The 25,822-nt window shown below is 35.0% G+C and overlaps 1 protein-coding gene across 1 annotated transcript in view; it reads right to left on the bottom strand.

The window, feature by feature from the left end:
• The window catches only part of ESRRG (estrogen related receptor gamma), a 275,113-nt gene extending 250,948 nt beyond the window's left edge, over nt 1-24,165 (bottom strand). Inside the window, exon 1 of the mRNA XM_007952508.2 lies at nt 24,110-24,165. Coding sequence (XP_007950699.1) covers nt 24,110-24,165 — 56 coding nt within the window. The remainder of the gene's footprint in view (nt 1-24,109) is intronic.
• Between the last annotated feature and the right edge of the window lie 1,657 nt (nt 24,166-25,822).

Genomic DNA, 25,822 nt, shown 5'->3' with positions numbered 1-25,822 from the left:
TGTGTGTGTGTGTGTGTGTGTGTGTGTACACATATATTTGTATATATGATTTCATGCCTTCTTCTGGAGGACATATGTCTCCATGTAAACTTTGTCATCATAATTAAGTCTGCTTATTTGCTAGAACACTACAAAACTAACAGCAAGTGAATTCCTGGGTAGAGTGAGTAGTTAAGTGCTCAACTGCTAACCAAAGGTTAGCAATTTGAAACCACCCAGAGGTGCCTTGTGAGACAGGCCTGGTGATCACATCCTTGAAAACTCTGTGCAATAGTTCTGTTCAGCACAAAGGAAGTCCCCAGGAATTGGAATCGACTCACTAGCAACAACAGCAAATGATGTACACATGAACTTTACAGATGTGGAAACTAAATCTAACTTGGATAGCAAGAAATAAAGTTAAAGGAATCATTAGAGTAAAAAAAAAAAAAGTAGCATGAAAATCAGGAGTTTATCTCATCAGAAACTTATGTATGAAAGATGGGGTAATATACCTCTCTTCCCAGCCTGGAAAACCATAGATGATTCTGTGATTCAGGGAACTGAGGTTTAGGAAAAAAAAATTCTCTTGAGAAATAGTCACTCCTATGCTACCCTCCCCCCAGGCATATATATATATATATATATATATATATATATCTTCCCCACTCTCCAAAATTCAGCTGACAGATGAGTAGGCTCAGATATTAGCACTGAGTGATGTTGGGAACTTTCTTCATTCATCCATCTCTCTATCCACAGAACCTCATGAAGCTGAGGGCTGCATGCTGAGGTCACAGTCGGCACATAAGTAAGGTCATCCACTTATTTACCTGCATTACTGTATCAAATATGCTGTCAAATTGAAAGTAGAAGATCTACGAAAATATCTGTCACAAAAAAACAAATAATGATAGCCAAACGATGGTGTGTGTTTGGTTGACTGTGCTGCTTACAAGGGGTTGTTACCCTAGTTGTTTTATTAAATATGAAAGCAAGAGATTTATATTATGGGTGATAAGGGCAAGAATGCCGTAAAAGGGAAAAAATATGGCAACAGTATGCTGTACATCACGAATGGGATAATTATTTATCTAAAAAGTTGGCATTCTTAGACTTCCAACATAGGGTGTATGAAATTCATATATTCAAAGGAGACATCATAATAACCTGCCGGCTGGTGGTGATGGATATGTTTTTAATCCAAATGACCACAATCTTCAGTCTGCCTGTCAAGGAGGGCCAGGAAAAAAAATGGAATTTTCCTTTCATAACTCTTGATGTTGAAAGAGGAAAAACCTGGAAGTATGATAAGTGGCTCATTCCAATGGACAAATGGACATGGAGCTCAGAGAATGAGTGTGAATAAAAGTCATTGTTCCTTAACTAATGCCATTTCTACTTGTTACACTAAAAAAAAAAAAAAAAAAATGGGAGCCAGGGAAGATTTCTGCTTCTTCCAGGTCTGGAAAGCACAAGTTCAAACTGCAACTAAACCTGGAAAATCTTTACCATCATGTGAGTTCATTTACAAATTATCTCTTGCTAAAAAAAAGTTGGGGAAAAGCTGGTATAATATTTGTCTATTAACTAAAACTTATTGTGCAAACACAGCAAGAAGAGTGCCGCTGCAGTGCTTTATTGACTAGAAAGCCTCACCTATGGATTTCCTCCTTTGAGGTTTAAAGGAATTCCTATTTCTCATTTACAGTCTATCAGAAAAGGTATATGACCTGTATTTTTTAATTTATATAAATCCACTCAGTCAATCAGCCTGGGCTGAAATTTAATGGATGTATCAGTCATCGTTGGTCCGGGGAGAGAGAATGAGGCACCAGCATCTACCACCCCATCTCTGCTTCTTCTATTATACTCCCTCCCTTTCCTTACCTCGCCAGCACCAATGCCTCACTTCACTGCAAGCTTGGTGTCTTGCAAAGCTGTTTTTCTTAAAGGGAGAAATTTGAGTGAAAATTAACTGATGGAAATATAAGGAATCTCTCTAGCTATTTCAGTTTTAAAAAATCTTCATTTTCCCATCTGTGTTATGGCAATTTTATTACATATTCAGTGAATTTATAGTGACAAGATGTTCCCCTGACAAATTAATCATTTTCCAAGCATTTTATCATATAAATAAAATATTACCCCAGGAGGGTGAAATCAGCTCAATCAGTTGATTTTGCCCTTCCTTCAGGAAACTGGCCTGAAATAGATTGAGGACTATCCCATGTGCACACACACATGCACACGCACTCACCCACACACTCATACTCACACTCTCTCACTCACAATCCTAAAAATATAAGCTGGACTCTCACACAAGATTTGCAAGGGATTCCTAACTCCAGAAGTCAGACCATATTGTTTACTGGCTTAAAAGGCAGGAGAACAAGAGAACCTCCTCAAATATCTTTAACCGCAGGGTAATCTGCTAAAATCCATACTCTATCTCCTTCAGTACCCTTAGTAGATGACTCCTAGTGTTATTTCTACAACAGTTCCTTTAATAATAACAATTGACTATTATATTTTTATACTTCTATTCCTACTCCAACATTCTAGACAGGAAAGAAACCAGCAAGTGGCTTAGGTTTCTGCCTTTACTTTGCTTTCCCCTTTGCTAATTTCAGAAAGTGAATCCAGCAATTATAAGTAGTAGGGGACTGATAAGGAGGCACACATGCAAGAGAAATATAGGTTCAATTCAAGCTTCCCTGACTAATCCTTATTATGACTCATTTCGACTTCAGAATTTGTCGGTTGAGGTAAGAAGCTAATTTGGCTTTGAGAAGGGAAATCTCAGCTTTGTACTTTCCTTCTAGTGCTACTAACAACCCCATTATTAAGAGCAAAGTTGGAGGAGGGAGCATAAAATATTTATTGAATGTCCACTCTCACCAAGCATATTTGTATGCTCTTTTATTAGCTCATTAGGCTTATACTTTAAGCAAGAACATAAATTTCCCTGGCTTCCAAACCCATAGTCTCTACCATACTATCTTGCTTCCCAAAACACAAGTGCACTATTTTTAAAATTTGTACCCAATGTGACCCTCAAACTGTAATACTGAGATTAATAGTCAGACATTCTTCCAGATCTTGATAGAAAATAGTAGCGGCAAGATTTCTGGTAGATTTTTCTTAAATGTGCTTCATCCTTCTGTGTGCACAGATGCTGCTCCGACTGTGTGCACTCATCACAGATCTGCCTCCTGTCTTAATCTTAGCTTCTCTGCCACCAAATGCAACCAGCATTTAATCTGTATGCTTTAAGAAAATATAGAAAACTGCCATCAAGTCTGGGCCAAATACGACACTCCAAAACAAAAGATGATCGTGTCCTGCTAACTATCTTCAGTGCTTAAGTAAATAACATCCTATTTACTAGCTTTGCTTTGGGAAAACCCCAAGTGGTCACCTTACCTTCCCACTTATGAGCACATAAAAATACCTGTGATTTATTATTACATTCCTCTTCTTACGTATGAAATGGGGTAATGAAGTTTTTTATGGGAGGCTATTAAGAAGCAACATGGATGCTACTATTGCTACTTATCCCCTATAATTAATAACACCATAACTGCTAATAGAGAGCAGTATGTAACACAGCTAGCCTTCCATAAATAGAGCTGATTTGACTAAACTGTCAATGGCAAATTTCAAGAAGAACCACTAAAAAGAGATTTACTTTTGAAATATTTAATGTGTTACAAAAGGCTTTTATTAACATTAATTTTATTTATTTTTTGGTTCTAATGAAATCATTAGACTTTCCAATTGGTTACATAATTACCAAGTCTGCATTCCTGAAAGCAAGTAGTAATACTAATTAATTTCCTTCTGGGTATTTCATTTACAAATTATGAAATTTCCTTTTTAAAATTCTTGACTAATATTTGGGCACATAGTTTTCTTTACAAGATGATATTCATTTTTTTTTTTTAAATAGCACCTTCTCTTCAACTAAAAAGTTGAGCAAATAAAAATAAAATTAATGTCCAGATTATGAATTTTCTAATCTTATGAAAAGACTACAAGAGGAAGAATCTGTAAAGTGATAAAAATGATGCTTGCAGAAAGTATAATGTTCTAATTCATGCTCATTTACTATGTTTCTGTTACCATTTTATGGAAATAAACACATGCTGGACTCTTGTCAAAACAAATACATTTTTATCATGATCTTAGTTATTACAGATTGCTGGCAAAGTGGACATAAGATCATGATTTGACCAAATCATGTGAATTATTCAAAGAGAGTACAAAATTGGCCCCATCTGCACTAGTTCAGAGCAGTCCTAACACCCAGAAGAACACAGAAGGAGGTAAACCAAAATTCAAGAGGACTCTTGCCTCTAAGGCTTAAATAAAAACAAAATTGAGAAAATGAGCACAGCAAGTCTTACAACTAACTGCAATAAAAACAATTAAATCAGTAAGTAAAAAGCTGAGTCTTCTCTATAAAAACATATTTTAATTTTTTTCTAAAATATTTTATTTCATGGGGCATTTAAAGATCCTCAAAATTTCCATTGATGCTCCCTGAAGTTGTCAATTAAACAGTCAACTTCTGTTCTTGCAGTTAACTGCTACCACTAACATGTGCATGTTACTTCTAATTAAATCACGTCTGTCAACTTTGTCCTTCTTTGCCTATCAAGAATATGCATCCAATCAGTATCAAACAGTATCCAAGTGACTAGATGAGAAATAGACTGTCTTCCAGGAAAAGATAATTCAAGAAGTGTAAGTAAAGGTCCTTGTTTCTGATTTTGAGTAAATAGAATCTTTTTATCTTCCCCCTTGCTTTATTTTTATAATGGTACATTTTCAAAGCTAAGTGGGGTTTGTTGTCGTCTAGTGTGGGGCTGGAAAGAAGGAGCCAAGATGACAAAGGAAGAAATATAAAGTCAAAGAAGAAAGATTGGGTGTAAAGATGAACTCAGTGTTGCTCAATTCACCTTAATTTTATTCAATGCACTTAAATTTTACAGGACAAGTTGACTAAAGACAATTATCTCATTTTATTTGGAGGTGAAAAATGTAGATACAAAGGAATTATCTCAAATACTTTTTGGAAAGAGACTGGATATAAATAAATTTCCTTGGAGTAAACTAAAAATCAATGTATTTGAAAAATATCAAGAGGATTTTTTTAAATTTTAATTAGCAATGTAATTCATTTTCATACATATTAGTTTCCAGATACAGATGCTACTTATTGAAATGCAGGCTAAAGTTCCACTGGCTCAAAAAAGTAGATCAATTAAATTTACTTTGTACTGAACTCAGTCAAGTGGGAGTGAAGTAAACTTAAAAAATCTAGTCTATTCTAGAATACAAAATACCACATGCTTTTCCGTACACATGGAACCAAGGAAAATGTTAACAACCATATATTCTTTCTCATAGCTTTATCAAAGACTTGTCAGTTTTTTTTAAAAAAGCTAAATATAATGTATTATAATCCATATAGATGGATTAAACTATACAGGAAAAATGTGCAGACTGGATACAAAGTCATAACATGTGATGCTCCTGTTCCTCCACCATCCCCCCAAAATATTACACTATAAATGATTCTGAGAAGTGAAAATCGAAACACTTTGTAAGGCCTGGATACGACCAATTCCATTCACAGTTCTAAACCTTCATTGAATATTTATATTCATTTTTATATAAAATTTTCTTCCTAGACTTAAAAAATGACAATTATAGCTCTGCAAACCAATCTTATTAGATACAAAATGATACCAGAAAGTCTTTAAAAAACATTTTGTATAAACTCTTCTTGTTTCATTTAAGAGTCTATTTCAGATAAATGACTTATCTGACAGTTCCAGTTTATGATTTCTTTAAGTATTGCTCTTTTGCATTAATCAGGTCATTCCTAAGACTTTTGTGCCTACCCGTGTGGTTCATTAAAAAAAAAAAAAAAAAGTCATATACATATTTCTATGTTTGAAGACTTCATGTAATGTTTAATATTATTAATGTGCATGCTGAATTCAAAAACATCATGCTTTGTACACAGAAGTTACTGAAATATTTTTGACATATACAAATAAAATTATATACATATATAAATAAAATTAACCTAAAATTTTTATATCCAGTAGAAAAAAAGATGAAATTTATATAAATTATATTTTACTAAAAAGTCAAATGTGTTGTCCGCACACAAAAACTTCATGTTTCAGAAAGCACACACAGTTGTGTTATTTCTGCCAAATCAATGCTTTAAAACACAACATTTCATCAGTTTCACTTATGTTGAGCATCCCCAAGGATTCCCTACCTGAAACTGGCCATATTTTAAGTGCAAAACAGGCTGAGCGCTATCTAACTCTAGATAAAACTCACTGGTTTGCAATCTGCACATCAATCTATACATCTAAATCTATATGCAAATTGAATGCTTTCATACGTTAGGGCATTCCAAAGCATCCAGGACAAGGGAGCACCAGGTTCTTTCAGGTCCTTCCCACGTTACTCTTTTCTTCTATTTATTTATACCAGCTACCTAAATAATTCACACTGCCTGCTTTTCAGCCCGAATGTTCCTCAGTAGAGGCCTACAATGAGCTATTGCAGTCACCAGATGGACACATGAATGCAGCAGGTGGGGCAGATGGCAAGGCGCCCTGTCTGATGCTGCCTGCCTCGGCATGGACTGCCTTTTCCTTCCAGGTACATTATCATCATCCTAACACTGATCACTGTGTAGTTTGGGGGTGGGGTGGAAGTGGGGCACTGGCAGATCCTTTACATACACTGCTACAGGAGTCATAAATTACCAGCTGCCCTCTTCCTCCCCACACCTCACTCCCCCCAGCAATCCCCGATGGTTTATGCTGTGGATTTGTTATCAGGTTTTTCTTTTTAAAGAATATGATGAAAGTTTTGGAATACATTTTGGGACTCTGAATGAAGAAGGATGCATCCATTTTTAGACATCCCACCTCAAAACATGAGGAAAAGAAGATTCAAAGGGAGTGACACTGGAGAAGTCAGGATGACTTATGAAAAAAAATATTTTTTTCAAAAATATTGTGCAAAAACACTTATGAATGAAATGAAAGGATAAGTAAGACTCAGCTCGTGTCTGCAGTGTTCTTATAAAGGTAAGTGGCCCTTTGCATATATTGTGTAGAGGACAGAAAAGCCATACTTTTATAGCCTCTTGGTGTTGCAGACAACTTCAGTTATGCCCAAGTTAAGAGAGTTCTTTGTCTCATGTATCTAATGTCATTTCCCAAAGTGTGACATTTCACTTCCAAAGTCTGTAACTATATAGCCTTACTACTAAAAAAAAAAAAAAAAAAAAAATGCATTGCATTACAATTCACCTGCAACTGGAAACTTGCAGCATCATGATTCCAAGCTATACTGAGACTAACACTCAGTAACATGTAATATAAACTTTAATTGAGCATAAACATTTGATAAAAATTCCACGAGACATTTCTGGCATATTCTGTTTGGCAATGTTACCATGATACCATGCTTTTAATCCCTCTATAAACTGAACTGATGCCAATATAAATCTTATTACCTAACTTTACTAATCATCTCATTATAAACATCTAAAAAGGAGGACAATAATTTTAATGATCTGAAGCAAACCAATCTGTATCTTCATAAAATAAATAAATAAATCAAGCACCTACAATAAACTGCATCCATTGAAGAGATGCTGCAAACAGACCAAGAACTATTTTGAACTCAATTTTTGAGTCCTCAGGCATATCCCAGGCTTTTGAGAATTCTATTGGGAAGTTTTGCAGGAATGCTGGACAAAGACTGTAACTGTAAAGTTATCTCAAGATTAAAGGAAATGTTTCCTTTATAAAACCAAACATTCAATGGTCATTTTCTTTGATTAAAATCAGTATACTAATTCAAACTGTTTCCTGAAAGTCAAACAACATAAATCTTGTACCTTCAGAGTTCAAATAAATTCCCATTGTTTTCCATATGATCTGGGAAAGATCTTTTCTCATATGATCTTCAGAAGAATTTTTCCCCTTTTATTACCAATTTATAAAATTATACCATATACATGTAATTTACAGAATTTTAAGTTTTAATGGTTACCAAATCCTCAAAGTCTTCACAAAAAAAGCAGAGCTGAAGGACCACAGGAAAGATCAGACTTGATGCCTCCAAGGCCCCAAACCATACTTGTAATGGACAGAACCGAAATGTACAATTCCTAAGTGTGTTCATAAGGCTAACTTCCCATATATTCTCAGAGCTGGAACCACAAAATTGAGATAGAAGTTTCAATTTTCTTAAGTTTTATTTAAAAATATCACTTGCTACATTCCTGAAATTATTTTCTGAAGATGAACTCAAACTTACATGGGAGATTCAGGTATAAAAAGGTCTCATTTTGAATAGTTTTCTACGTACTCGTAATTCGTTCTGTATGTTTTCTAATTTGTTTCAGGATTTCAGTGCCTAGGACTGTGCCTGCCCCCAATCAAATATTTCTGAATGAGTGGTCAAAACAATGCAGTTTCATGCAATAAACTGATGACTTTTAATGAATGTATATGATTTTTAATGTAATATGAGAAAATAATATAAGCAATCAATTGGACACTAGATAATTTTTTTAAAAAAAAAAAACACTTCAAAAATCAATTTTAAACTGATTATCTCCTAAACCTGATTTCATGAACTATCATTATACAATTCACCAGCAACCTAATTAATGAACATCAGTAACCAAAAAAACCAAAATCAGTGCCGTGGAGGTGGATCCAACTCATAGCAACCCCTCCGTGGGTTTCTGAGGTGGTATCACTACGGAAGTAGATTTCCCAACCTTCCTTCTGAGGAGTGGCTGGTGGATTTGAACCTCCAGACTTCTGGTTAGCAGTGAAATGTCTTAAGACAGTACACCAAAAGAGCTCCCATGAACAAAACAACCAAAACCAAAACCAAACTTACTGCCTCGGAGTCAGCTCCGACTCATAGCGACCCCTCCTTGCGTTTCCTAGGCAGTATCTCTACCAAAGTAGATTGCCTGATCTGAGGGTACTTAAAAAAACTAAACTGAAAGGGATGCATACATATTAGAAAGAAACACATTATAAAACTACTGGTAATAATTTTTTTAAGATGTAAGGTTAGAATTAAAATATAATTCTTATCTTTAACTTTATAGTTCATAATGATTTAGATGTACTTGATGTCTTGCATGTGTGTTAAGACTGCCACAATGAAATTGGCATACAATATAACTTCTAAAATAAAATTAGTAGCAATGTCTTTGTAAAGAAAATTCCCTCCCTTTTTTTCCTTTTTCAAAGTAAGTGTAAGCAAAGTGAAGAAGTGAGTTACTGAGTGAAATTTAGGCCATGATACAAAAAGTAGAAAGATAATATATGTATCAAGATGCTGCTCAAAGACAATGATAATTAAAATTTTGGTATTTGAAATATGTCAAAATTTTTGGTAAAATTTTGGTATTTGAAGTATGTCAAAATATGTCAAAATAATTTTAACAAAGTGTATACAATATTCTCAAACAGGTATACCTTATTTAAATGTGTGTATTTGAACATATTTTTGGAACTTTAGAATTAATGTAATGACATAACAGGATTTTCCTAAAAAAATGACATTGCATGTGTTGAAAGAACTAGTTAATGTCTGTATAATGCAATTTTGCAAACTGATTGAATTGCTATTTCCTCCTTTCAGATCCATTTCTACATGTGGCCTGAAGGTTAAAATATGAGTCAGTTCAAAACAGGCAAAGAAAACACAGATACCTAATTTTTAATTGAATACATAGTGTACACTACAATTACTATAAGTTAGAAAGAGAAATATGTTTTTAATGACACCTTTGTTTCTTAAACTAAAGAGAGACATAGTGACTCAAATGCTATAAGCTCAATGTAGGACCCAATTTGCTAAATCATGCAATTCTTTATATTTACTATGATTTTCCTCCCAGCTTTCATATTCATATGTAGGCAGTGCTAATAAAAGATAGATAGGTAGATAGAGATAGGGATATATTTGTTGAATAATATCTAATTCATACATAGGTGGTGCTGATAATATATTACATATATATGTATATATATATAGTTGCTGTATAATCTCTAATGAAATTACTTATTTGTTGTTTATCTACCTAAGTGAAAATATAAATTAAGTCACACAATTCAACACAAAAATATCCTAAAATAAAACAACAACAATATTTTTTTCAAGGTAGGAAATGACAGCAAACTGATTGACTAACAACTTGTAATTTGTAAATTAGAGACAGTATCTCTGAAATATTAACCTGTAACCCAGGTTCAAGATTTACCCAGGCAATTTTTGTTTTGTTTTTTTCCTTTCTGAAAGTCTAAGAAGAATTTTCTACATAAATTTTAAGTTTACATTAAAGAGAGAGAGAGAGTGTGTGTGTGTGTGTACATGATAGCTGGCTTGCTTTCTCTGCACCTAAACAGAACCATTTACATAGCCCACTGAATACTGCTTAGTAAACAAGGAATGTACAGGACCAGAGCGGCTTCTATCTTTCAGTTCTGCCGTCCTTTTAAAAACAAGGCAGGGGTTCTGTTTTTAGTACACACTTTGGTTCAGTGTTAATCCTGTTTTATGTTGTTCACACCTGCTGCTGACTAGCAGCCTGCTGATGGGCTGGGGCTCATGCTGCTTGGAGAAATCCCACTAACTGAGAAGCCGGACAAAAGCTACTGTACAGAGCTGGAAACAAAGCCTGATGGGAGCCAGAACCCAGGGAAGTAGACCCCATAAAACCTCTCCTCTCATTGGCAAACAGTGTTACAATGTCCCAAGGTGCCCACCCAACAATAAATGCAACCACTTGCACTTTTTTAAAATAAAGAATGAACTACTGGAATATTTCTATTTCTTAGCTTTTTATGGCTTTTGGTAAAACTGATGCAAATACAGTATTTCAAAACTGTTCTAATAAGATGTTCATGCTAACCACTGCTTTGTATCCTTTCCAAAAGAATGTGTACTTAAAACAAACATAATTATTAATTTAAAATACCCTATAATTAACCTCTGTATTCATACAATTTTACATCCAAAACGAACAAGAGACCAAAAGGGGGAAAAACAAATCTGCCATCATTGGCCACAGTGTGACCAGGACAGTGACTTGTACGCTAAGACTGCTGCCCCCCTCCCCCCAGCACTGGCACTGCATGTGCCTAATAGCAAACATCAAAAGGAATGATTTCTTTTTTGATCTTAGTACTAGCGATAAATCAAATTCAGTGCCACAGACAGGGGGGAAATGCACTACTAAGGGGAAACTCCAGCACTGACAGTGGGACCAGTCAGAGGTATTCACTCAATCAAGTTCCAGTAAATGATGCCCACCCTCCTTTCTATCTGAAACAAGATGTAAGGTGCCGTATGCTTACCCAGAGCAAGGCCAACTTACCCAGTCCTGACGTGCCCCTAAGTAAAGATGCACTTTGTGCCGACATTTCCAGCAGTGGCTATGGAGCCCCTGCCTCCTGCCTCCAGACAGAGCCAATTTCTTTCCCATCTAGGAGACAGCTTCTGCCTGCAGGTGGGCACAGAAAGTTCTATTGGCCAGCACAGCACAGCTTCTCTCTGAGACGTACATCTGGGGGGTCAAATGGTGGCTCTGGGATCATTTTATTACATCTCCTAAAGCACCTTTCCTAACTGCAATAGCCAATAAAGCATCACAGTCTCCCCTGCCAACTCGGGGAGTTCCACATCTGCCTAATCCACAGTGGTGCACAGATTCAATGGAGCACAGTTTTAATACTTCTCTGGGGGAAAGCATGAAAAGCACTAAGTAGCATATTAAGATTCTCTTAACTCTGGAATGTAAAAGAACGTAAGTGAGGACGAAATATTCGACGTAGTGACATCTTCTCAATTTGCTTTCAACTCTTTACCCTTGGTTATATGCTCTTTCTTTTTTTTTGGCGGGGATATAGTACTTGTTACATGATGCGGTAACTCTACTCTCTTATTCGTAGGATGGTCTTCCTCAGCAGGTGGAAGATTTACGTGGTTTGTTGGAGGAAGGTTAGCTACAATGGGAGAGAAGCGAGATAAATGCATGCCTTTTTGGTGTGGATAATACTCTATACTTGGCAATCCTTGGCCATCGAGTCGATTCTGACTTATAGTGACCTTGTAGGACAGAGTAAAAGTGCCCCATAGCATTTTCAGGACTGTAAATCTTTACAGAAGCAGACTGACTCATCCTTCTCTCGCAGAGCAGCTGGTAGGTTCAAACTGCCAACCTTTTGGTTAGCAGCTAAGTGCTTAACTACTGAACCACCAGGGCTCCTTTGGCAACTCCCTAATAGTGTTAAATAAATTTCTTTAAGATGCTGCCAAAAAAAGATATTACAATATACTTCCATAGTGGTAAGTGTCTCACATATACTCTGATACAATCCATCATAAAACAAATAGTTGTCTATTCCAATTAGTTTATAGGATATGAATGGTACAGAAATAAATTCAATTATAATGTTGAACCATATGAGAAATTGTCAGTATTTGACCATTTTTTAACCTATAAAAACAGCAATTTTATATGGTTCAATCTAATATCATTAGAATCCTATTACTACTTTACTTTCATGCAAAAAGCTTTGTGTTTTACAGAGAATTTCATGATTCCAAACTTGATTTTTCTCTTCAATTTCCTACAGAAAGCCACCTTTCTTCTTTTTTTAAAAAAAAAATCAGTATCAACATGAGAAAATTTTATTTAGCTAAGTCTGTTTTAAGACTTGAGCCTGATAAAGTTTGTGGTACACAGGCCTTAGTTGTCAATATCACCCTGGAGATCATGTTTTGCATGTAAGAACATTTACATATTCAATGAAGTGGTCACTATAATGCTCACCTTTTGGAGAAGCAATTTGATGATGGAAGAGCTAGCACTTCCTTCCAAGGGCCAAAACTGCATAAAAATGGGATGTAATGGAAAATATTACCCTTGGACTAAAAAAGGACTTAAAACATGGATGTTTGTCATCTCCCCTCCCCCCACTCGCCCCCAGTGACTCTGTAAGTTTGCACAGGACACTAAGATTTCCATATATCAGCAATAGTCACAGCTCTCAGATCAAATGATAGTTAGTGTTTTGCATGTAGCATTGGCGACATGATGAATACTCTCAGATAAAAAGAGGGATAAAAAAAAGAAAAGAAGCAGCGCACTTGAACGAGGCGCTCTACCTGCTGCTGCCTTCCAGCACTGCTCCTAAGCATGCCCACTTCTGAAGGAAATTAAAACCACCTTATTTTGATTATAGTGCTTTCCTCAGGCAGGAATTTTTATTTCAGTTTGAATCTTAAACCATTACATTCCCAGTGATGCATTTTTATGTTTACAATTGACATCTTCATAAAAGAATGAAACCTTTCAGCAACAGCTCAAAAGCATGAAGGTTGCCTGAAGTAAGGGCTTAAATTATTTTACACCTAAATGGGGCCCGGTTGTTTTTAGTTAAAATTTAATAAACCTTAAACTGATGACCTTTCTTCCACAGAAAGGCCCAGAGTTGCAAAAACGAACTTTCCAATGAAATATATTTTAAGGAACTAGTGCTGAACAAAGGGCTATTTAAAGCTGAACGTTTTGTCAATTTATCAGCTTGTGAACATTCTGTTCCTGAATTCCCCACCGCTGCTGAATGTATAGAACGGTGGTGCCTGGCTTAATCGAATACTATTGATTCGAGTGTGTCACAGTGATCTCATTGAGAGTAATCAATAGTAATCCAAAATCAATCTGCTCTTGCACTATCATTTATCAAATCTGAATACGCCAAATTATTTGTAGGTGTCAAATTACAAAGAAAAGAAAATGGTAGAAGTGGGAAAGTTAATGGCTTCTATTGAAGAGCAAAACCAATATCTCGTTTCTTAAGAGAAGGTGCTTGAAAATGGACTATTATTTGGACAAGTGCATTTATCTTCTCATTAAAGTATCTTAAATTTCTGATTAATCTCATTCCACTCCTGAAGGGGGAAAATAAAAAAAAAAATTCTGTATAGGAGTTTGCTGGTTCAGCCCAAGTGACAGAACTTAACAGATGCCCTAACTTACTGAACAACAGCATGCCAGCATTGTACAAGTTTGATAAGCTTAAGTTTCAAATGCCTATCACCTATCTGCTGGAAAACAAGGAGAGCCGACTGGCGTAAGACATAACGGCATTTTCTAACATCAGAAATGATGTTTAATAGAATTGGAGTAGAAAAAGGAATACTTAATTTCTCCAGAGAATGCATGGCATAGATGCATTTGCTTATCAAAGAAGCTGCTGTTGATGCTGAAGGTTCCTTTATCAACATATTCACCTGTAATTTAGTCAAGGTAATAAATCCTTCTATTCATTACTGCACACTCAAAAGCACCCTACTATTTAACTTGAATGAAAAAAGCCACGGAGTGTCTAAAACATTTACTTTTGCTAATGTAAAAGTGTTGGCATTTTACTTCATTCCTGATAAGCTGGTGCCAGTAGGAGTGATTATTCTTTCCTTATTCAAAGCCTATCAGCATTTCGAAAAGCTCTCTCAATCTTATCAGGTGTATGAACAGCACAGTTACTGAAAACAGTTTGTTCTGCTCCTCTCTCTTTCTGCCAAGCTATCTGATAAACCCCCAACTAACTAACTGTATTTACACACAATCAAACATAAGTTGTATCTTCCATGCACTGTAGCCAGATTCCAGTTTGCCATTAGTTTTTTCTGCTGTGACATTAACTTAACAAAAATGTCAGCAGTGAGTATACCAAACTGACAACAATCAAGAAAACACTATAAAAGCACTCAACTAGAATATACAACAAACAGAGACAAAAGAAAAACAAATACGAAAAGTTGAGGCCAATCTCTTTGGAATTCACGGGAAAATAAAATGTACTGTGTATGTATGCAAATATGTATGAATAATATGCACTTACCTTTTACCAAAGGAAATGATCTTTTAGCAAAACAGATGAAATTAAATGGAAATTAAAGTAAAAAAAAAAAAAAGATATTGCTGGGATTGAGCAAGGGGGGGCAGGTATTCAGAAAAGTTTTGTTTGCTTTAAAGAATTGAACAGGCATTTCCCCCCTCACCCCAAATATTTCAGATTATCTAAAATTGGAGGCAAACAGGTTCTATAATGTAAGCAAAGACAATAGAGGATGTCACCGAACTTACCCAATAAACTGAAGACAAGATAGAAAGCAAGGCTGTCACACATGGTGACCACATTCTCAGGATAGAGTTTCCAATCATTAAAACCCTCATAAATGCTCTAGACAATAAAGTTTTGTTCACTATAAAGAAATAAAGAAATAAAAAAAAATACAATTTGAGTTTTTAACCTCTTATTATTATTATTATTATTATTACTCTTCAGACTTAACCAAATCATCATCCAGACTAACATGTAGATGATCTGCCCTGTTTCCATCTATTAAAAAAGTGCTTAAATTAGTTCATGGCTCATACAAAAGGAGAGATGGCCCGAATCATAGGTGGATAGCACTTTGGAGCATGAAAGACAACAATGACTCTCAAACATAAGAGAAATCTGAAATTGACTTGAACTGAATAATTATAAATTCCAGTCCCTGAGAGTGAATCTCTGCTTCAGCTTCTGTGCACAAATTGTCCATTTGTTCCTCAACTCCCTTTGCTAAATGGCTAGGAGAGAACAGAAAAAGGCGGCCACATGCTACCACCTGAGCCCAATTCCTGCTTCTGTCTAGACTCCAAGAACAGAATGAGCCTTCCCCTAGATGTACAGAAGAACAATAAGAGGAATTAGCGAAGTGTGTAGTGCAGAACAATTCAGCTGATGGTTGCTTTTCCGTCTGTGACACTATGGTTCCATGACTGATGAGGCAGGTGTCATTCAAGTATGGATAACAGTGATGCTTCTGTCATTTCTTAGCATCCCAAACAAACTGTATCCAGTCCTTTCTTATAGGAAAAGGACATGGTTCTCATCAACCACATAACTTTTCCTTTCTTTGCTCATGAATCTTTGGATAAAGATATACTACGGCTCCTCACAGGATTGGATCTATTTTAATAGTTCAAAGCTGTGAATAAAACATTAACAAAGTATTTCTTCAGTTGTGGAAGAATGAATACAATGTACCATGATCATCTTACATTTTTGGAGAAGTAAATGTACTACAGTTTTGAATTATGGATGGCAAAGGACAATGAATTGGACCACCTCACATTTGAATTTTTTCCCTTCAATAATTGCCTCAGTCTCTATAATTTTTCATATTACTTGGTGTTTTTACTAATTTTAAGTATAATTTTAGATATATGCTTAATATGTTTTTGCTATTCTTTTCAAAGGAACCTTAGTTGCATAGTGTTTAAAACATTTGGTTGCTAACCAAAAGGCCGGTGGTTTGAACCCACCACACCCTCGATGGGAAAAAGATGAGGCAGTCTGCTTCTGTAAAGATTTACAGCTTTGGAAACTCTGTGGGGCAGTTCTATTCTGTGCTAAAGCATTGCTATGAGTCAGATTCGACTCAATACCAGTGGATATTCTAAACATATTGTTACCTATTAACTGTCTGAAAAAGTATACCTTTTAAAACATTTTAACTCACATTGTTAGTATTAAAAGGAAAGTAAATACATCATTTAACAACTTGTTCAAATTCTCAAGCCATTAAACATTAGCAAAATCTTCCTAGAGCAAAAGAAAAAGGAATTACCATGTACAAAGATATTCTAATCATGGGGGGGGGGATAATTTAGTGTGCTTCTGCCTATTTTCTGTGCATATGTCCTCAATTTACTTTTTTTAAAATTTCAGTTTTTGCATAAGGAATAAGCCAGACAAAAGAAAGCACAAGATTTTTTTCCCTAGAAAATGAATGCAAATTGCAACAGAAAGAAATGTGCCCTCTAAAAAGTAGATTGCCTACATCTTCTGATTCTCCACTTAAGTCTCTATTTACTTCACACATAGGATCAACTGAAGTTCATCATTTTCAATTTATTATTATTATTATTATCATGCAATTTTACTTTTAAGGTAGCAGAAGGATTTGAATGAACTTAAGTTAGATGCTTTTAAAAAACCTCATTATTATCTAAGCCATCTGGATTCCTGTACTTCAGAGTTTTAAAAAAGTAAGTAAGCAAGCTGGTTTTCATTACACTTACTCTAGCTATCAATCTCTGATAGGATATGAGAATTTATTGGTAGCTTCCCTTTTATTTAGTATCATCTTAAACAACTGTTTGCAGAGACGGTGTATGATGAAGCAAAGTTAAATCGACACGTCTGTGATATGCCTGACAGCCCTCAGTATGCCCATTATTAATTTGTTTTCTTTGGCTAGGTAAGTGCTGCCAAAGCATATTACACATAGTGTGTACTTCCAATCAAAATGATGAAAAGTGTATATGTAATTTTGTTTCACTCACAGTGATATGAAAAGGCACAGAGGTATGTACAGGACAAAGACTGTCTTTTATAATTAAAGTGTAAATGTGCTTTTAAGTTCTTTTTACCATGCAATTTATTCTTTAGTTGGGCTCCTCATGTGTTTAACATCTTAATAACTATTTAGTAAGTTTTAAATGCTAAAAACTAGTGTTTTCAATCATTATATTTTGTGAAAGAATTCCTTATAGCCATAGGTTGTGTTTCTGAAGGTTAGTATTACATGTCAAATATCTATATTCAAATGCACATGTAGATCTATGCTAGCATCTCAAATGGACTTTAATTGACCAGTGAGAAGGCAATTTCTTTAAAATTGTACTTTCTCCATTACTGTTTTAACTTAATGAGTTATCTTTCAAACACACATGCATTGTCATAAATCAAAGATGGTGTAACATTTGAAGAAATCAAAATATAAAGAAGTACGTTTCCTCCAGACCTTTTAAAATATATATCAAAGTTAATGGAGGTGTTTGTGTGTGTAGGTATGTACACACACATATATATGACACACACACAAAAAAATTAAAACTTCTCAATGTAATGGTTTTGGATAACTGATTTAAAAAATACATTTGGAAAATACTGACAAATATTGCCCAAAGAAAGAAACATTTGGCAATTCTGGAAAGAAAAAGTAGACAGGAGAGATGGATTTGCTAAAATATGAATGGAAATTATTTTTATTATCAGAGGTTTCCTAAGCCTAACTCCAAAATGAACTTGGAACAAGAAAAAACTGCCAAGTAAATTCTTAAAAGGGCAAAAGGCTGTTGCTTAAAGCCCTGAGAAAATAAAGGAGCTAACTTAGAACTGAAGCATTGGCATAAAAAGCAGTTAGAATTCTTTTTTTTTTTTTTTTAACCACAATAACATGAAATTTTGTTCAAGTGTCCTACAAACTATTAACGGTAGAAAATATCTTTTTAGAAATTAAAACAAGAATAGGAATTAGAACAAGAATCAGAATAGAAATAACCTTTAGATAAATGTTTTCTTTCAACATCCATTCAGATTTACTAAGTAAAATCACAGACCTAAATTTACCTCTTAGAATCTTAGAATATAATTAAATAATTTTGAAATCTAAGATGTAGTTTATAGAAAAACTGATATTAATTATATATATTTGCTTTTAGCAGGAAAAAAAGCAAGGCACACATTTATGTAGTGCAAATAAAAAATTCATATTGCATTTATTTGAAAGCTATCATGTTTCACATTAAGGTATATTTGTCAGTTCCAACTATACAAGAGAAGAAAGTAGCGAAGGACTAATTCAAAATTGTTTCTTGGATAAGGGCCCAAACCATTAAACTACACATTTAATATCAGTAGTTTATTTCTTATTTTATAGATTATTTATGATTACTAGATATTTAATATATGACTGACAATAATTATTTTTTTAAATGGAAACAAATTCACTTATCAGTTTACCTGTTACCTGTCTATTACATGGTAGCTAAATCTATCAAGCTCAAAATCAGACCTAGTAAATATCTGAAATATTAATCCCAGGTTAAAATCATGCCTGGCAAATAACTAATTAGAAAAATATCTGAGATCCATTTTACCATTGAAATGTACATGAACACTCTTTAACAGCATACTTACATTCTAGATATATATCTTTTTTCATATCTTTGCATATTTCACATGCATACTACACACACACACACACACACGTGTATGTGTGTATCTATCAACTGCTTTGGATTTTAAAGTATCACATGTGTATTTATTCATTTGTACCTGTATAGATTGTGCATATCCATATACACATGGCTATGAGAATAATCATCAAAGGCAAAATATACAAAATGTAATAAGAAGAATGTCAAGCGGCAGTCATACTTGGTGTCATTCCTATACTATCAAATATACACATAAGTATGATTGGAGAAAGAGAAGCTAAATATTTCACTGTCAGAGAATGTGGAGAACTGCAATTCATTTCTATCTCATGTGCTTCAGGACAATGACAATTTAATACAAGGCCAGTGGATGTAAAAGAGATAAAAACTAAACAAACTGGGCCAGTGTAATCACACATTTTCTCCAGAGAGCTGGCTAGGGCCGGAGCTCATATGCACTTATAACAGATCAACATTGTATTGTTTCTTCCATGAATTTTCTATGAAGCAAATTCACAGCAAAGCTTAGCCGGTGCAATGACTTTAAACTTCCACTGAGATACTTCATATGCTCTCCTCGTATTTCTAAATGCTTGATAGGCAAATTTTTAAAGTTTATTTGATATTAATTGGTTTAATAGGAATCATTGCTATTAATTGGTACTGGTATGACAAAGTATTGACCAGATGCACAGATTTTTAATTTATTTTAAGAAACAGTATAAGCAAAATCTTCAGTACTTAACAGCACTTTACCAGTCAAACAGACATTTTTTTGTTTAGTCAATATGCTAACACAAATGTTGAGGAATTTTTCACAAGTGATACACACTTGAGATTGGGCATTATGCCTACCTTCACAAGGAATGGTCTTTTCTTTGTCTGTACTTATTGCAGGACTGAGGTGTTCTGAAAGTATTGTTAAATAGAATCATAGAGAAGTTACCTGCCCTATTTGATAAATAGCACCATGTATCTAAAATTAATTGCAAAAGTATGCCCCAGCTAATGAGATGGTCCTTATCTTTTCTCAGCACAGGAAGCACTAGTAGTTTTTCTGCTGGCTCAATATTTTACAAAAATGCCTAAAGTGTTATTAAGTAAAAAAAAAAAAAAAATGTGACAAAATACCTCAAAGACACTAAGTATTATAAATCCTAAAATCTGGAAATTTGGGAGTTAAAGCTGATTTCCTGCATTATTTTATTTTAAAGCCTTAATTTCTTTCTTTTCTTTTTCACTTTGAAAAGAATAGCAACAACAACAACAAAAAAAAAATCTTTTCTCCTGCTTCTATTAGCATTTTTAAAAGCTGAATTACAATTACCATTCTTCATAAAGGAGCTAATATATATTATAGGTCAGATTAAATCAAAGAAATATATCAGAAGCTGTCAATATAGAATTAAAAAAAGAACAATGATACCTTATTGGGGGAAAAAACACTGAAAAAAAATGATCATCCATGCAAGAGAATTAATGGATGTCCACAAGGGCTTTCCTAATAACATGGGTTAATTACTGCTGCAACACACTAGGCTCAGTAAATAAAGGAGCAGTGCCATAAACACATTAAGATGAGAAACCATCACTATAAGAAGAACCAGCCAACACCATCACCCTTGCCTCTGCCCAGGAAAAGGAAAGCTGTTTTCCAGCCCTTCCTGCAAAAATAGGATTTTTAAAACTTATCGCCAAACGTGCACAGGGTAACACACAAATATACTGACACAAAGAGCTCATGAAACATGGGGTGCCCCTCATTGGCTCACTACCCCCATTCAACATTTATGCCATTAACTTAGGACACTTTTTTCTGCTTACTTCAAGGAGAAAAATCTTAATTACGCAACATATGCTGTCTAGTTATCTTAACTATGTAGTCTGGGATGTGTACAACTGTTATTTAATTTTTAGAAAAATAGAATGAATCGGTTCACTTTAGTGATGTGATGGGCAAGGTTATGAGACTCCACAGCTCAGGAATACTTGTCCCTAAGGGCAGCTGGTTGTCACTTCCAGAAATTTACAAAGAAATCATCTGAAAACCTACCTTTAAGATTGCAGGTGTTTTTAAAAGATTTATTGAGAAGAAACAGGAAGACAAGTAATATGAGCTCCAAGTCTGGAGTTTAAGTATTCCTTCTTAGAAAAAGAAACTTAAAGTATCAGTTCATAGTTCTCAAATGATATCACTTCTATCTTTCCTTAAAAAAACAAACAAAAAGAAATAGCATCCACTCTGATTTAGGCTTTAGTTGTTGTCAAACTACATATATTTTTCTTTCCTGCCTATTTTTATCCCACGTAGTTTGACATTATAGTATTACTTTTGGAGAGATGCATTTCAATTTTAGTTTAGCTTTTAATAAGGAGAGATGAGGCATGTAAGAACTCAAAATCCTGGAAAGGAAAAAGTGGACCATGCAAAACAACACTTGCATAGTGCCGAACAGGAATCTCAAAACACAAATCTGTTTAATTTTCAATACCTGAATTTCAATGTTCAGGCTGAAATTTCCTAAACTGTTCTCTCCTTGTCTTGCCTGTTTTGAAGTGTTTCAATTGCCTTTCCTTCTCCCAACAGCTGTGACAACTGTTAAAACAGTCAGTAAAATTAAGTCTGCTCTATAATCCTGTAGTCAATGTTACATTTTAATCAGAGGTTGAAAGGGATTCATGTGATGAGCACACTCATTTAGAATGATTAGACTGACACATATGTCAAAATGAGCAGATATATTATTTTCATCTATTTATGCTCTCAGCTATTACTGCTACTAAATGTGAAACAAGATTTCAAGTATTATGTTCTTTAATGAGCTGGCACAATTCCTAAAATAATAATAATAATAATAATAATAATAATAAATACATAGTTAAGGTTAACATTTTACACTTTACTAATGTTGGTCAATTAATTGTACCAATCTTTTAAACAGCCTCCTAAGCAGAAATTCTCCGTATTTTCCACTGAAACCGCATAACTCTGGTTTCATTTCTGTGTATACACACACGTGATGGGGTTTAACCCAGTACAATTACTATGAATATTAATAGCATGTATAAAGTCTGTGGTTTATTAATTGAGACAGAGAGGCAGATGCGTTGCTTAGCATTAGATCTTTCTGTCTGTCCAGTGAACCACATAACCATCAAAACTGCAGCCAGACAATAAATCTGAATTTTTTTAAAGATGACTTTTAATTGAGCCAAAGAGAAAGCTAGTTTGAATCTTGTGCCAAAGCCAAAAGGACATGTGCCCTGATTTCATTTAGATGTATCTACTTTAAGAGGCTTATCTAAACTAATTATTCAAATTAGCTGTAAGAAGTTAAATTCAAGGAAACTACTTTAAAAAGAAGCCTTTGGGGGATTTTAAAAGTTTGTTTTGTTTATTTATTTATGGGAGAAAGTTCAGAATCTGGGTGAGCTTGGATAATGCATTTTTTCTGATCTGAGGACATTTTAAACTCTCCCAGTTCCTCAGCCTCAGGTGCACTAACCCTCAAACTACATTTGAGTGGGCAGTCCTACCTTTATTTATTCTTTTTACTTTATGTTCCACACATTTTAAGATTGTTTCTTCCCTTGAGTGTTTCAAACTGATGCCAGCATAACCTACAGTCTTTCAGCTCCTCTTAAGTCCATCTCTTGGCTAATATCCTATGTAAGTATGGATGCGAGTGTGTGTGTGTGTGTGTGTGTGTGTGTGTGTGAAAGAGAGAGAGAGAGAGAGAGAGAGTACATGTATACCCCCACACACACACACACACAGCCACTGAGATTGCAAGTCACTTTTCATCTCTTCCTTGATTACAAAGCAATGCAAAATGCAGTCATTAAGGACAGCTAGTGGACATCTACCTACAATGCACTGCCATCTTCTAGAGTTTTATATTTTTTTCCACAGTCTATAGAAAGAATGTTTGCCAAGATCACCCTTTTCAGAATTATAACAGTTGGTATTACTGTAATGTGAAAGCAAAGCAATATAACTGACTCAACAGAAAGAGAGATGAACCAGTGACAGCTCCCGTGATATACTGGTATTTTATCTTAACTGTGGGCTGAAATTAAGTTTATGACCTACTCATTTACACAAGAATGCCTAATTTACTTCTTCAAGCCCCCACTCCCTTCCCCCACCTTTAGTAATCTAAATATGTATTTCCCTGTGCATAAAGATGTTCATAAATATGAATTAAACTGCATGTAAGAAGCAAAGTACTTTTCTATATTTCCTGGATGCGATACATGAAACAAACTCACAATTTCAGCATTGTCTATTTAAGGGGAAATTTTAAAAGCCAGTACTGCTTCCTTTTTAGTTTTTTCCCCCCTTAAATATTTATAATGTGTGAAAATCTCATGTTACTTAATGGACTGATTTGTCAGTTAAGAGCTGACTTAATGCTAACCATGCAAATAACATTATTCTAGCCCTGAATTGCACGGGGCTAGTTTTTAAATTGTTCTCTGAAGGAGAATTAGTAAATGTGCAATTTTGCCTCTAACTCTGCACAGTAAGAAATGACAGGGAGCTGAAAATATCTGTCAAACTGCAAATACATAAGAGGCACTCAATAGTATAAATCATTCTGAATATTGTATTTTAAAACATCTTTCCTTGGGAAAATGGGTCCTAGTAAAAGATGCATTTTAACAGTTCACTAAGCATTTGTGCCAAGTGCCTATTCTTAGCACCTGAATAAGAAGTGACTGTCACACAGCTGTTTTACTGACAGTCACTGAGCTTTGCCTCAAAGGTAACATTGTAGTCGGAGAACAATTCTCGACTTACTGAATTAGGAGATCACCCTCAGCACAAAAGGCACAAGACAGACACAAACAAGCACTCGTGCACACAAAATACCAAGGGCAGTACCTGAATCAGTGTGCAAAGATATACATTCTGTCCACCCCCGCACACGCACCCCCACGCCGAGTTTAAAAAGGAAAGAAAAAAAAAAAAAAAAAGGTACCTACTCTTCCTCGTAGTGCAGGGAAAAAGATTCAGGAAGGCAAAGTTCTACCGAATCCATGTGCGACCGGCAACCATTATTTGTGCACCCCAGCTATAAATCAAAGTTTCCTTGACAGAGCACAGTGCAATTAACACAAATGTTCTCCTAGTGACAAGCCTATAGGCACAGCCAGTTGGGACCAAAGCTCTCACACTCTCCTAATCAAGGACTTAAAGCCCCGATTGGAGCTTATTAATATGAAGTAGGGCTTTACATATGCAGTCCCACCGGCCCAGCGGCGCAGCCGATTGGGGGGCCACTGCCCAATCAGGAGGGAGGCGACGGGAGGCTGCACAGAGCGAGCGGAGCCAGGCAGGTAGGCAGGGTGCAGAGAACGTAAGGGGCTGCAAACTGAGGGTGGGCAGAGAAAAAAGGCGAGGACGAAAGAGATTTACACGCTCCCAATAGATACTGTGCTTGCTTTCATTTTTTGTTTTGTTTTGTTTTTTCCTCCTGGGAAGCTACAAAAAGAAACATAACTAACTTAACTCTCTAAGCACTGGAGAAATCTGTGTTTGTTTTCTAAGCTAAGATCTCTTTTGCCTTGAAAAGAAGAACTCATGCAGACTCTCAGTTAATTTGGGAAAGGATTCTGCGGAAGGTAGAGAAATAAGTTTGTCCTGCCGTTATCTGTGCTTTATTACACTGTAGGCTGCTTCTTACTTAGTGTTGCACTTGCTCATTTATTTGTCACCATGTTTCTTCCTGCTTCCTGATAGATGGCTGGGCATTTTAGAAATCAAAGACATTATTGGTCGAGCATGTGAACTGGGACCGTCATCTTTGAGGTGGAATGCAGTTTTACACAAGTACAGAAGAGGAAATAGTATATCAATACAATTTAAGACAATGTCTATATAAATTATTTGTGTGACTATTTCTATACCTGGTACTGTCTCTACATATAGCTATATAGTGCCTAGCTTTTCAAAACAAAGGTAAACAACTGCAGGACACAGCGGCTTCCCCAGTTTCAGGGGGTAGGCGACTGAGGGCTTTAGGGTAAATAGTGTTTTAAATCCATCTCAATAAAGACTGCACTTTGAAAGGTAAGCATTATTAAACACTACACTAAAAGTGTTGTTGAATACATTTCTTTCAATACATGCTTCTAAACTGGAAGACAAATACAAATACATCCGATACATCCACCTTTCAAATCAAATACAGTATAAGTATTTGTCTCTATGTAACACACCCTACATGCTTTAAACAACCAAACCACAAAAATTTTGTAAATCATCAGTCTCATCACTACAAAAACTAATTTCAAACAGATAACAATTTATCAAACAAAGAATTTTCAAGCTAAAAGTTTGAAAAATAAAAGAATATATGAGAAGTGTGTTTTTCCTCCTGCATTAACATATAGTTTTTGTTTTTTTTAAATTTCAATGTAACAAAGAGTTTGCTTAGATCCTAATTTAAACTATTATTTTTTTTAATACTAGCAAACGTACACTGGAATAAGCATCAGCTATTTATGGCAAAAAGATAACTACTACCTTAAGGGAGTAGTAGATCTTCGAATTCAGCTTTACTGCTCCCCAACCTTTTGCATCTTAATCATTAGGTGATACAAACTGTATGATATTCCAGATTAAAGTAAATTAGTTCAAATATTCAACATTTGTTAAATTCAATAAATCAGAACCCAACTCAACATACCCCACTC

This window comes from Orycteropus afer, unplaced genomic scaffold, assembly GCF_000298275.1.
Source record: "Orycteropus afer afer isolate SDZICR_OR568_19922 unplaced genomic scaffold, OryAfe1.0 scaffold00013, whole genome shotgun sequence".
Classification (NCBI taxonomy): Eukaryota; Metazoa; Chordata; class Mammalia; order Tubulidentata; family Orycteropodidae; genus Orycteropus; species Orycteropus afer.
Note: the sequence above shows the minus strand (reverse complement) of the source record. Positions and strands in the feature narration are given on the sequence as shown.